This window comes from Salvelinus namaycush, chromosome 4, assembly GCF_016432855.1.
Source record: "Salvelinus namaycush isolate Seneca chromosome 4, SaNama_1.0, whole genome shotgun sequence".
NCBI lineage: Eukaryota > Metazoa > Chordata > Actinopteri > Salmoniformes > Salmonidae > Salvelinus > Salvelinus namaycush.
In genome coordinates, this window is record NC_052310.1 from 11529397 (window position 1) to 11543200 (window position 13804).

At 47.4% G+C, this 13804-nt stretch overlaps 1 protein-coding gene across 1 annotated transcript in view; it reads right to left on the reverse strand.

The window, feature by feature from the left end:
* Nucleotides 1-13804, reverse strand: part of LOC120045364 (1-phosphatidylinositol 4,5-bisphosphate phosphodiesterase epsilon-1-like) — a 35928-nt gene that overhangs the window by 4196 nt on the left and 17928 nt on the right. The window contains exons 7-30 of the mRNA XM_038990241.1: nucleotides 12373-13006; nucleotides 11970-12125; nucleotides 11737-11854; nucleotides 11363-11510; nucleotides 11004-11126; nucleotides 10478-10614; nucleotides 9825-10063; nucleotides 9559-9620; nucleotides 9274-9439; nucleotides 8810-8917; nucleotides 8478-8594; nucleotides 8138-8296; nucleotides 7858-7987; nucleotides 5915-6039; nucleotides 5624-5741; nucleotides 5127-5264; nucleotides 4082-4375; nucleotides 3118-3281; nucleotides 1865-2126; nucleotides 1454-1572; nucleotides 1162-1290; nucleotides 864-1061; nucleotides 454-624; nucleotides 6-218 (exon numbers count right to left, since the gene is read on the reverse strand). Coding sequence (XP_038846169.1) covers nucleotides 6-218; nucleotides 454-624; nucleotides 864-1061; nucleotides 1162-1290; nucleotides 1454-1572; nucleotides 1865-2126; nucleotides 3118-3281; nucleotides 4082-4375; nucleotides 5127-5264; nucleotides 5624-5741; nucleotides 5915-6039; nucleotides 7858-7987; nucleotides 8138-8296; nucleotides 8478-8594; nucleotides 8810-8917; nucleotides 9274-9439; nucleotides 9559-9620; nucleotides 9825-10063; nucleotides 10478-10614; nucleotides 11004-11126; nucleotides 11363-11510; nucleotides 11737-11854; nucleotides 11970-12125; nucleotides 12373-13006 — 4228 coding nt within the window. The remainder of the gene's footprint in view (nucleotides 1-5; nucleotides 219-453; nucleotides 625-863; nucleotides 1062-1161; nucleotides 1291-1453; nucleotides 1573-1864; nucleotides 2127-3117; nucleotides 3282-4081; nucleotides 4376-5126; nucleotides 5265-5623; nucleotides 5742-5914; nucleotides 6040-7857; nucleotides 7988-8137; nucleotides 8297-8477; nucleotides 8595-8809; nucleotides 8918-9273; nucleotides 9440-9558; nucleotides 9621-9824; nucleotides 10064-10477; nucleotides 10615-11003; nucleotides 11127-11362; nucleotides 11511-11736; nucleotides 11855-11969; nucleotides 12126-12372; nucleotides 13007-13804) is intronic.

The window sequence follows — 13804 nt, forward strand, 5'->3', positions numbered from 1 at the left end:
TGTACCTGTTCTTTGAGCTTGAGGAGGAACTTCCCTGCGCCCCTCCAGCGCCCCTGGACCTCGTAGACACACTCCTGGTCCAGGAGGACCCTCTGGAAGGGCTTAGCTTGAGAAGACTTCTTACTGCTGGCCTCCTTCGACACCTCCTCCACCAACACATAGTCACTGGGGTTAGTGTTGCTCAGAATACTCAGAGAGTACTTGGCTTTGCTCAGCGTCTGTAAAGGAGACCGAGGAAAGATAGTTTTCTTAACGACGACCATTTCCTGTCAGTCCAAAGCCATTTCATATCAGCGGTCAACAGTTCATTCATTCATGCGTATCTGTAGGTTTCACTTGTTGTGAATTGCATACACCGGTTTAGTGCATGAATTGATGTCAGAAACTTGCAAATAAAAGCCAGTCTCCTGTGATTCCTGTTTTTAATGTGCAGCGCCACCTCCTCTTCCTCACCTGCTGGATGATGTCCTGCGCCGTGCTGTATCGAGGGGCTTTGATGACTGTGTGAGGTTGTTCTGGGGACACGTCGTGCACCTGGACGAAGAAGGTGTCGTCCTCCCCTGCTACCACCCTCTCCACGCCCTCCTCCACTCTCTCCACCACTCTGTTCTTATAGTTCAGGTTCTGCCAACACAACATTTCATTACTCAAAATGTTTCGTTATTGAGACTTTCCCCTGTTTGAAAGTAAAGTAGTGTGTAATTTAGAACATGTCCACAAGAGGGGGACCTTAGAACATGAAGAAATTCATAACAATTGTATAGAACAAAAAAATACACGATTTGTTTGAAAATTAATGGGCTTGACCTATTTCTCATAAAAATATCTTGACTCTAGAACAGTGTTGATTAAAAAAGTAGCACCTCTTCCTTGGTTTTAAGGTAGATTCTGCCCACATATCCCTCTTCAGGCTGCCAGCTGTTGACCACCCTGACGATCTCCTCCTCGGAGGCTAGGGGGCGCTGCTGAGGACACCTCTTACTGTCACTGCGCTCCTTCGCCAGAGGCACCTTCTCCTCACACAGGAAGTACTCCCCGGCACCTTCTGTAGACGTCGGTAACTAAAGTCGGGAGAGGGGAAATCCATGAGCCACTATGAACAGAGTGTGGCAGGTGTGTGTGGGCATGCGTCAGTCTGTGGGTGGGCGGGCTGGGACTGACCGCGTCCAGTAGCTGTCTGACGGTGGTCTGCTGCTTCACAGACACCACAGTGAAAGGCTCTGGACCTGGGACACCATGGACTGTCACCTGGTGCTGCTGGGCTGTCCTCCGCTCCTCAGAACTGAACAGCTGTCAGGGATACAGTGTTACGTACAGATAGATACGACAGAGTATTTTACACAGTCCTTACATGCACTTTAAGGTTGCTAGCTAATTAGCTTATCGGATGCAAAAAAAATCGAAGTAATCCCTAGATGTTCCTTCCCTAGTGGGGTGTGAGAGCGTGTGTTACCATAGCAGCAGGCAGGGCTGTGCCGGTGGGGCTCTCCTCTAGTCTGCGGCTGTAGACAAACAGACTGGACACCTCCAGGGGCTCGTTGTGCTGCGTCCTCAGCTGGATGTGTCTGTAGCCTGGAACAACACACAACCAACCACAGACATTAACAACAGGGAGTAGAAGTGTATTAACCTGGCCACATGTCATGCTATAGCTGCTAGCCAACTCTGTACCATAGTGTGTTGCAACATAGCATGTTGATAAATACAGTAGCGTGTTGCTACATAGCGTGTGGACAAATAGCCTATTTATAGGTTTCATGCTGTCGCTTGAGAACATTTGTCAGGAATATTTAAAGTGAAAATAGAAGTTTAAATGAATCACTTTCTTCCTCCTCTTTTCCTCTCCACCCCTCCTCTTCCTCACCTGGTTTGAGGGCCCGTAGAGGCAGCGTCCTTTGAGCGGTGGTCTGAGAGCTGTTATTCTCAACCACAGCGATGCGCAGGAAGCAGGCGTCCTCAAAGTGCACGTGGAACAGGAAGTGCTCTGACCACATGGGGTTGAGCGTGTTGCGGTGGATGGGCTTGGTGCGGAAGTGGCAGCAGTCCACGGGCATGCCCAGCACGTCCACCTCCACACAGGGGCTGCCCGCGCTGTTGGCAGGGCACACGTTCTGCCCCGACACAATCTGACAGAGGGGGAGGACATCTTTACTTCATGTCAAAAGTGAATTTAATCATCTCAAAACACTATAATACAGATACATGGCATTACATGACTTATTTACTTAGTACTTTATAATACTTCTGTCAGCCTAGTTGTTAAGCGCGTTGGGCCAGGATCCGAAAGGTTGCTGGTTTGAATCCCTGAGCTGACTAGGTGAAAAATCTGTCGATGTGCCCTAATTGCGCCTGTTAGTCACTCTGGATGAGAAATTAAACATCTCTTTGTTTAAACATAACTAGTATTTTACCCTTCGCTATTGCAAAAGATTTATTGGGTGGCGTCCCTGTCTGTCAACTAGACAAATCAGATATTTGGTGCAAATAGCTCTAATAAACCATCAAAGCCATGCTGAAGAGCCGATGGGAGTGCTTTGGGTAAGTGTGTGTTTATACCCAGGAGGGTAGTTAGTGGGAGAAACCAGTATGTAGGTCATATTGAAGTGTGTTTGGCTACAATGTAGTTTTTGTTGGGTTGAGTGTCTGGGCATCCCTAGAGGGGGAGAGATTGTGTGTGTACTCCCAGAGCACTGTGTGTGTGTGTGTGTGTGTGTGTGTGTGTGTGTGTGTGTGTGTGTGTGTGTGTGTGTGTGTACACACATGCGTCCATGTACAGTCCCATCCATATATCCACGTCCAGTCAATTCCTATTGGACAAACTATATTCCAAAACACAACCAAAACAAACTGAAAATTGATCTAAATACTAAACTTTTGACTACTTAATGCCCTATAAGTGAATTTGTTCAAATACTTGAGTTCTTCAAATGGGGGGACTAGATACATAAGTGCTTTCATTCTTAAACGGTAAAACAGAGATGTATGAAAATACACTCTAATAAAAGGTGACATTCCGTACTGTCGCCTCATTTGAACTCAAATCCAAAATGCGGGAGTATAAAAAAAATAAGTTTGCTGTCCAAAAACATATAGAGGGTTGTGTGTGTGTGTGCTCACCGTCAGAGAATAGAGTGTTGGGCTCATGCTCTCTACATCTCTCTCCAGGGGGCAGAGTTGCTGGTAGAGGGGGCAGCAGCGATCCCACAGCACTGGAGGTTTCAGGACGTAACCACAATGCCCATTTGCTTCAAACAGAGCTGTGTTCAACTGCATGGGCAGGTCTAGAGAGAGAGAGAAGAGAGCGAGCAGAGAAGAGAAGAGAGCGAGCAGAGGAGAGAGCAGAGAGAAAGAGCAGAGAAGAGAGAAAGAGCAGAGAGGAGAGAGAGCAGAGAGAAAGAGCAGAGAGAAAGAGCAGAGAGAGAGAGCAGAGGTAGAGATGGAGAAAGTGAGTGAAAGATGGGAGAGAGAAGGAGAGGGAAAAAAAATAGCAGACCTTCCACTCTAAATCCATTGTTCCACAAGCATCACTTAACATCATTTTTGTTTGGAAAAGCTGAATTGGCACAGGTGAGTGGAAAAACATATCAGCTTGCAAAGCTGCGTCCAAGCTTTGTAAATTAGTGTAAAACAGACAAAGCCCATAAAATGCATCAGGCCCATCAGTATCACAACCATGTTCAGTGTACCGAGTGGACTAGGTGCTGCCAAGGTCAGAGCGCCCCCTTACAGAGAAATTACATGACATGCAAGCGAGCACAACCCTGCCAGTGTTTCTCCAATACATCTCCACGGGGTCATACTGTAATGTACCCTGCCCACGCCATTTCCAATGAATAGGCAACTAGAGTTTCATGAAAAGTTCAATAAGTAGGGCCCTGAGTTTTTCATTACCATGTCACCTGACCAGGGAAGAACTCTAGAGCCCTAGTTATAGACTTCATGGGTTACTTCCAAATAAAGTTTCAGCCTGGTCCTGGACAAAATAAAATGACTTTCAATGAAGAATCTCCATTGAGCATAGTCTCATCCAGGGACTAACCTGGACCGACCCTCTCAGTAAACCTCCACTCCATCGCCTTACCGTCAGTCTGATAATTGAGGGCCACCACTTGCATGCCGTGTAGCCAGAAGGGCAGAGGGTTGGGGTTGGCTGAGTCGATGCGCGTGGCGGCCGGGTAGGTCCTTAGCAGCTGGCAGGTGGTGTGCTGGATCAGCTTCCGGGAGAAGCGGCGGCAGAGGCGCTTGGCAGCGTTCTCGTTCACCGAGGAGATGTGGTAGCACTTGGGAGTGCGGATGATGGCGCTCAGTGACGCGCTGGGGCTGAGTACGGGCGACGTCTGCTCCTCCCAGCCCAGACGCATGGCCTCCACGCCACCTGGAGGTCAGTCAGACGGACAAATGTACATTTATAACCTAGCTAGTCATTTAGCAGATTCTCATTCTGATACTGATACTGAATTTAATAATAATACTGATTATAATACTGATACTGATTCTGATACTAATTCTGATACTAATACTGATACTCATTCTGATACGTTTTTATCCAGAACAATAACTGTGAATAACAAGGACAGATCAAATAACGATTTGAACACAATTAAAAAATGATTTTTTTCAGGACCTTAAGACAATGTAACACTAGTATTTCATTAGGTAGGACATTTAAATAACACTAATTGTACCTTCCTTAGTGTTCTCATTGATCATGAAAGAGGCATTAGCTACACTACTATTCAAATGCTCTGCCAAGCCTCTCAGTGCTGAGCCAGAAAAAACATGCCCCTCAAAAAAAAACTAAAAAACATTTCAACCCTTCTACAAACCCTTTACAAAGGCCACAACAGCAAAACCCTTTACAAATGCCACGATAACATCGTACACTCATTTTTAGAGGGCCATTTTAAGTATGGAAAAGTTAACAGGCTGGTTCCCATGGGGTGTAATCCGACTATGTGGGTGTCCTTCCCTGTCCCTTCACATCCCGTCCCCCAGCTCCAGGTCTAGGGGTCTGGGTCATGGGGAAAGGCCCCGGCCATATGTACCCTTCCCTGTCCCTTCACATCCCGTCCCCCAGCTCCAGGTCTAGGGGTCTGGGTCATCGGGAAAGGCCCGGCCATACGTACCCTTCCCTGGGGTCCGGCCCAGCGTCACCGCCTCCCCGGGGCTGCCTCCGCTACGACCAGGAACCGTGCCAAAGATGGACTTCCTGCTCTTTCTGTCTTTTCTTCTGCCAGAGGCCGAAGGAGAGAGGGTGGAGAGGCCTGTTTCCCACACAACACAGATGGACACAAACACAGAAAGAGAGCCCCAGACGAGAGTGTAAGACAAGGGCACCATCTCTCCTCCTCCCCTCGCTGGTTTAATGTTGCTTGTTTGTTCTGGCTGTGCTCTGGAGAATTATGCACCTAGCAGATGTGCACCTGATTCTAATTTACCATCAATTCTAGACCTGTATTTTATTCCTTTGTGAACTTTTAATCGGTATTCCTCACGATTGAAAAATCACCAGGCAGAATAAAAACACTCTAGGAATAAGCAAACACACCACATTTTGAACATAAACCATTTCTATGCTGGAATGAGCCATGCAGTAAAGTCAATGAAATGAAAGGAGGACTACCAGGGAACTTGACAGCCTGGCAGTAGATGACGAGGTCAGAGAGTTCCTGAGCGATCTGTCGACTCTCCTTCTTGTTCTGGGGGAGATAGAACTCTTCTCCCAGCTCCATGTCAAATACCTGGGGTAGGAGCAGAGTCAGTCACTCCATCTGGAATTACGTCGAAGAATGAAAACATTTCAGGTGCATTTGTCAAATCTGGTGTCTCCTAGTTCTCAATTAAGATCCGTTTTTATCTCAATGGTCTCTCTTGGTTCAGAGACTAGAGGTCAAGGGTTAGAGGTGAAACCCACCTTCCCTTTGCTCTGGGTTACAGCATTGTCTGCTTTCCTCATCCTCTTGGGCATCTCATCAATGATGGGATGATCATCCTTGTCACCTGAGGACTTCCCGTCTGGTTTATCATCTAGGATGTTATCTGAGAAACAGAACCATCAACTTTGAGGGAGGGAGTCAGGCAGACCAGCTTTATTTAATCAACGGACTGCTTTCAATGTGATGTTAGCCAATGGTTTCACATTGAGTCTTCCTTGTCAAACCATAAGTGCTAAACTGAGAAGAATTCCATCCCATAACAGACAGCTTGCTTGCAATGCTGGGAATTGGGGAAATGCCATTCCGAGGAAAACATTGGTCCCCCACAAATACCACAATGCAATGCAGATTCTGTAAACAAAGAGCTGGGAGTTAGAGCCTCTTGTTCTTCTCTCGCCCACACACAGCAGGACACAAAACATGAATGTAAGCCATCCATCACACACATCCAAAGTGCTTTGCGGTTAAAGAGGAATTTTCACCAACAGTTATTTTACAGGAGCAATCCCACTGGTTCAGTGCAGTTACAGTACAGTGTAGCATCGTCTGTGTCTCATACTGCTCTGGTTACATGTGGTAGTGGCTGGTGAGAGCGTCGCTTATCCCCAGAGCTCCTAACAGTAGAGTTTTTTAACCCCCACGGCTCCCCGTTGGACAGGGGCGCGCAGGGGCCTGAGAAAACAGATGTCTTTGTTTTCTCTCTCTGATGAGCCACTGCCACCAGCGAGGTCAGGACGTACATATCAAAACACAGCAGTGCGGATGGGGGTGGCATATTTACACTATACTGGCCCTGTGTGTACTGACAACACGGAGACAAACAAATCATTAGACATGACCCCCCCCCCCCCGAGCGACATGAACATCATCCCATCTGCAGCGTAGTACTACAACAAAACCCCAAACACAATGTAACAGTTCCAGACTTCTAACCCACCCAGTACCCACACTTGGTACATTAAAAGCCTCAAATTCACTCCAGATAGCAGGCCGGCGACGGAGACATGCAAAGCGTACAGCACCCAGGCCAAGCTCACTGCACAGACAGAGTGTTACAGTAGGCGCCATGCAGTAGTGCTGGTACTGTGAAGGCAGGGCGGCTGGGTATGTTGTTCAGTTTACCTTCAAGGCTATACGAGGCAGTGGAAGCTGTAAGAACGTCAGCTAAAGCACAGAGGAACAGTCAGGGACACAGGGACAGGGGAGGAGAGAGTACAGGAATAACACAAACCCATGTCCAAGTAGAGCTACTGTAACTCATGTTAAAAAGAGAGAATCAAGGAAGATGTTAAAAAAAAGAATCTAGATACAAGATCTCACTCCTACATTACTGGTCCATGTGTGTGCTGTGTACATTACTGGTCCATGTGTGTGCTGTGTACATTACTGGTCCATGTATGTGCTGTGTACATTACTGGTCCATGTGTGTGCTGTGTACATTACTGGTCCATGTATGTGCTGTGTACATTACTGGTCCATGTGTGTGTTGTGTACATTACTGGTCCATGTATGTGCTGTGTACATTACTGGTCCATGTATGTGCTGTGTACATTGTATGTGCTGTGTACATTACTGGTCCATGTATGTGCTGTGTACATTACTGGTCCATGTATGTGCTGTGTACATTACTGGTCCATGTATGTGCTGTGTACATTACTGGTCCATGTATGTGCTGTGTACATTGTATGTGCTGTGTACATTACTGGTCCATGTATGTGCTGTGTACATTACTGGTCCATGTATGTGCTGTGTACATTACTGGTCCATGTATGTGCTGTGTACATTACTGGTCCATGTATGTGCTGTGTACATTGTATGTGCTGTGTACATTGTATGTGCTGTGTACATTACTGGTCCATGTATGTGCTGTGTACATTGTTACTGAGGGTTTATATACAGTCAAAGCAAGTATCTGTCTCACCATCAGACAGGGATTCATAGTCATCGTCGTACTCGTCTTCCTCCTCTTCATCATCATCGTGGTTACCAGGTGAGCTGCCAGCCGGTACCCCGTTGCTGGCCTGGGCCTGGATGTGGGCCAGCTGGTGAGCCTGAGGGAACAGAGCACGGTATGATTGGTGGAAAGTCCTGTAGCCATTTGCCCCCATGTCAACAAACAAACTACCTAAGACAAACCTGACGTCATCCTGCGAGGGACGCGTGTGTAATAATGCACGTGTTCACACTGTATAAGGTCTCACCTTCTGTTTGACAATGTCGACAGGAGCCTGGTGTGCTTTCAGCTTCTTGTTCTTGAGGAGGATCTTTCCCTTCAGTTGCAGCGGGGAGGGCAGCAGAGGGTCATCAGAGAAATCGCTCTCAAACAGGAATTTGGTCACCAGCTTGTCTCCGAACACAGTCTTCAAAACACAAACAAACAGGAATCCTCACAGACACGCTACAATCAAAGGCTTTTTTATCAAAGTACTTGGAGCAATCTCCAAAGGAAGGAATGCAGTAACAAGGTTCTTCGAGACAGGACACATGACACGCCAGCTAGAATCCGTACAGATCAGGTCCATTGGAGCCAGGAGGAGGTACCTTGAAGATTTCAGCCATTTTGCGTTGCTGGGGTAGAGAGCAGTGGTTCTCAATGGACAGGATGACCGGCATGTCTGAGTTGACGAAAGCAGTGCGATTGACCGCCTCCACCACATCCTAGAAGACCACAGGTTACAATACATGAGGCATAACATACATGACACTAGTCCCATGTATTCTAGAATACAACCCGCAGAGATTCCAGCAGTATTAATCAAGCTACAATAGTGGTCGGACATTATTGTACTGTATCTAGGCCAAACAGTGACATAAGGTCAAAAGTGGCAGTGTGCCACGGTCGTGCAAGGGTTGTGCCAGGGTTACAGACTAACCTTGAAGGGGATCTTGGTGGTGAGGGTGTGCCCATGGTAGATAATGGGTGATCCGTCGTCTCCATCCCAACAGTCCAGCTCCACACTCCTGCAGCCCTGCAGCAGCACCTAGACAACACAAACGACCACATCCCATAATAATAAGATGAACGATCACACCAACACAGAATTCATCTTATAGCTCAAGTACAGCAGGAGCCCCGAGTTTGTCCTGGTCAGTTCATGTAGTCTGGAAAAACTCCTGGCCCTGCTTATGGCAAACCACCCTCAGCGGGGTCGTTGAACACCGGAAACATCCTCGCTTCCTTTAAATCAGAAAACCGGATGTGGGGATCCCACGCAGGCCTTTCTTTTACACCTGCTACGTTAAGTAAAATGATCAGATGCTTAGAAATCCCCAACGAAACAAAACTAGAAAAGGTCAATTTCCTGAAGAAAATATATACGCTTGCGTCAATCATCACCTGGCTGTAGAGCTCTACAGAGGACTCTCCTTTGAGCTGGTGTCCAGTGAGGTACGTGTTGTGAGAGGACTCTATGTAGTAGTAAGACATGGGACACTGGAGCTCCTCCGTGTTCACCTGAGACTCCTCGTTCTTAGACGCAAAGTTGTCCTTGTCCATTAAAAACCTGGGGAGGATTAGAGGTAAAAGGTCACTAACTAAACTGGTGACGAATGTCATCTCAGAATTCCTATGATGGCATTTCTTGAGTTGGTCGACTTCATATTTCTTGGGAAATGAATGTACCTGGCAAAACCTTCGAAGGACATCCAACCCATCTGACGCATGCTTATGCACGGCTCAAATTTCTGAGGGAGACAAAAGAAACCCAATTTAACAGTATTTCACAGGAATATCATTCTCCGGTCCTTACCGATATGTCTACTGTGCAGTATATCACATGTCTGCCTAGTTAAAGGGACATTACACTCCAAAATCTAATTCTGACAATTTTTTCAGACCGTAAAAGACATCCCTTAAGTACAGCTTGCTGGACCAGTCATGTGACCCACCTGGATGACGCTGAGGATCTCGTCGTAGGTCAGGTGTTCCCGCTGGCAGTTGACCAAGAAGTCGTTGAGCTGTGGGATGGCCAGCCCCAGCACCCCTAAAGAGGCGTTCTCCACGCCCGTCCCATTGGTCACGATGCTGGCTGCCGCAATGGCGTCCGAGATCTGCTTCTGGTTGTCCGACATCTGCTGCCGTGTTCGGATTAAGAGGCCCAGGTCCGAACCGTTACGGGTCAGCAAGTCTGGAGGACAGGAAAAGTGCATCATTGGAAGTCATTCTCTAACTAACACACTAACGACATTAACGTCCAATACTCCTACACCACAGTGTGACTCCACTGTTAGAGTCCTTCTGAACCAACAAGCCTCTAGAGAGAAATCATCACAGAGCGTTTGGTGCTTCTGCAATCAACTAGCTCTCATCCGCCCCCATTCACCATGATTAGACAGACTGAGCACTGAAAGCTTGTACCATCGCCACCCAAACCAATCCAGTTCTCTCATTTATGTATATTTAAATATATATACACCTTCTGACCTTAAATATATATATTTATTTTATTTACTTTTAAACAATGACTGAACAGTACCCAATGCAAACCACTCACACAGTCACAAACACATAGGAGTACAGTAAAACAATGGGTGGGACAGACCTAGGTCAGGCTGCAGTCCCGTGTCCTTGTCGTCGATCCTCAGGTTGGTGTAGAGGGGGGCAGACTCCGTGCCGGAGCGACTGCAGGGAACAGCGTAGGTGTCAAACAGCTCCTTCAGGTCTTTACGGCTCCGAATGCTACAGCACATCAAAACAAGAACGGGGGCGTTCACATTCAACTGATGGAAATATTCAGCTCCTCTTGGAGGACATTGACAACGGTATGCTTTTTCATTTTTACATAAGAGCAACATGTTTCGGCGTGTAGCCTTGGTCTTTGTTTTGAACTGAGAGACACTTCAGAAAACCACAGTGTGTCTTTGACAAAACAACCTTGGGAAAGATTGGTTGGATTTGTAAAAGCTTCTTCTGAATGTTTGAATGGAATGCAATAACTGTGCTCTTGTGCTATGACAATTCCCTCTATTTTGCCAGTGGGAGTGCATTTAATTACTACCAGTGTCTGTATATAGACTATAGTTACTGCGCCGTATAAAGAGAGGAGGGCTGGAAGTTGGACGGCGCACCTGAAAGACTTGAAGAGCTCAACGAACTCGATGAAACTCATGGTGCTGCCAGAGATCATGAGGTTCTGGAAGCCCTTGAAGCAGCCCTTCCCCCGGCCGTGCCAGCTCCTGCTGCTCCACGCACTACACAGGGACAAGACGAGAGGGGATTGGTTACTGTTATAGTTAAAAACACTAGATTTAAAATGTATTCTCGTGTTTTTTTATGTCGTAGATAAAGATGTTTAAATAAAGTGGCAATAGTATTCGGTATGAGGCTTACACTATCAGTATATGATAATAGGTTTACAGATGTATTATCAACTATATACAATGTTTCCCCTCTAAGAACAGGTCTGGGGTCAGGTTTCATGTCTTACCCTGGCTGGGCCTTGGTGCTGCCTGACAGGACGGGGGAGGAGAGAGGACGGGAGGGGTTGGAGCTGCCCATACTGGAGGAAGAGGAAGAGGAGGAGGAACCCGGGGTCTTACAGCTCGACAGGGAGAAGGGTCCAGGGAAGCCGTCCTCTATGGGATCAATAACGTACAGGGTTACACGCAATGTAAAAATGGTCAAACACAGTGAACAAGAGTCATTCAGAAGTAAACAAAATCGGTCTATTTAAAATCCCAGATATTCCCCTTTTTGAAAGTGTCCCTCCCTGTAAACCATAAACTACTGGTATGTGAAGACAGTTACATGTCACTGAGGAATTGTGAGAGGTGGTGTAGTGTAGGGTAGTGGACAGGTTACCTAGCCCTTCCTGGTCCATGCCGTCACACAGCTCCGGCCTGTTCCTGCACAGGGTGTCCTTGCAGCTCTTGGTTTTCCGTTGGAATATCTCGTCATCGGTAGCGTCCCCGCTATCTCCCTGTGTGGTTTATGAAACACCCAGTCAGTGACTCAGATCTCCACAAACCCAGACAAAGACATTTGAAGGCTGTATTTCTCAAACTAACACTATATTTAGGTATATTTCTCCTAACCCTGGTGAGAGCCTTCTTCTTCTTCTTGGTGGTAGAGATGGAGTTGTGCTTCTGAGCGCCGGGCTTCTCTGTGCCCCCTGAGCCCATGTTCCAGCGCCGGCCCCCAAACAGCTCTATAGCCTGAGCAAGAGTGGGACCCTCGTACCTGCCCTCCTCCTATTGCAGATGGGAGACAAAACACACAGCAGTCTATGAGATCGCTCACTCAAGGTTAATTGACATTAGGATGAGTCAAAATCACCTTCCTCGCATCTGTGCTGAAGTTACAGGAGGCTCACCGTTTCCCTTTTGAGTATTGATTAACAGGACATTAGACTTCCCAAATCAATTCTACCTTGTGTATTCCAGACTGATTCAATATACCTGTCATCCACGACACAATCTCAATGAATTAGTATTTTACCTGATAGAGGCTGACGTACTGCCTCCTGAGCCAGTGCAGTCTCTGATCAGGGAACTTCTTCAGCTTCCTCATGGCGTTGACCAGCTCCACCAGTCCCTCATGCAGCATGCGGGCTGTGTGCTTGGGGGCCACAAAGTGCAGCAGCCTGTTGTCTGTAGTATGGAGCCCGTAAAGCAGACTGACCCCATTCTCCTCAGCCCTCATGGTGTGACACAGCTTGTTCTGCAGACACACAGCATGCAAGTCCACCCCGGAGTGGCCCAGGAACACAGCCTTGACCACCGAGAGGTCCAGCAGACCCTCCGACAGGCTGTTCACTACAGGTTGACCCAGGCCTGGGGGCTCCGCGGGGGGGCTGCCGCTCTGGGGATTAGCCCAGGTCAGGATGCAGTTGTCGGGCTGCAGGCGGAGGAGGCAGCGAGCGGTGAGGTGGTTCTCCTGGTCGTAATGGATGACGGTGGCTCCCTGCAGGAGGAACTGGTGGACGTCAGGCTGGAGGGAGAGCACGTACCAGGGGATGAGCTCCGTGCCGTGGCCGAAGGCCCGGTGGGTCTCCTCAGTGCCCTGGAATTCCACCTCTTTAGCCAGCTCAGACAGATCTCCCTCAGAGTCTGACAGGTCTCCCACCACAAACCTAACGGGCGAACAAGGAGGTCAAAGAGGAGCAAAACACCAAACAGTGGATATTTGTGAATAGTTCTGCCTCTGCTCTAGGACATATAGAGGGGGAATGATTGTCTCATCACCACCTTGTTCTATTCAGTGAGTGTAACAACCCAGCCATGTAATCTACCAAAAGAACATCACTTTGAGGATAGCAAAATGCATTGAATGCAGCCCAGTCTGAACAAACAAAAAACGCACCATGCAATTGTAACAGCAAATTCGACACATACAAGTAAAGCAAAGTCAGTTAGTGGGAAAGCTCTAAACGGCAGTCTGATAACTTACAAGACACGGTTGGAATCTGACCTGCTCCTGAAAGAGCTACGGTAGAAGGAGGAATGAGGGAGGAAGAACAGAGAGAAAAGGTCAGGAAGTGTCTCGCTACAAATAGTTTAGATAAAACAAGTAAAACAGAAAAGGACTGAAAGGATGAGAGGTGTCACATTTGCCCTTATCTTTCCTCCAATCAACATTGTGAGAGGACTTCCACAGAAAACCATTGACTGGATCCAGAGGCCCCGTCGGAAACAAAATGGTGTCATAAATCAGAGGCCTTTTCCACCAAGTAACCATTAACCCCAGTCTGAGGACAAACAGATCTCCCATAAGGGTCAGGAAACTACACAGCGCTGGAAACTGGCTCTTGTTTTCCAGTATAGTACACTAGTACAGGTAACGGGAACTCTTCAGATTTCTATCACAATCATTTATGCCATTGACTTTGCTTTGTAAAGCCAAAAGGAAACTGGAAAGTAGTGAAACTGCC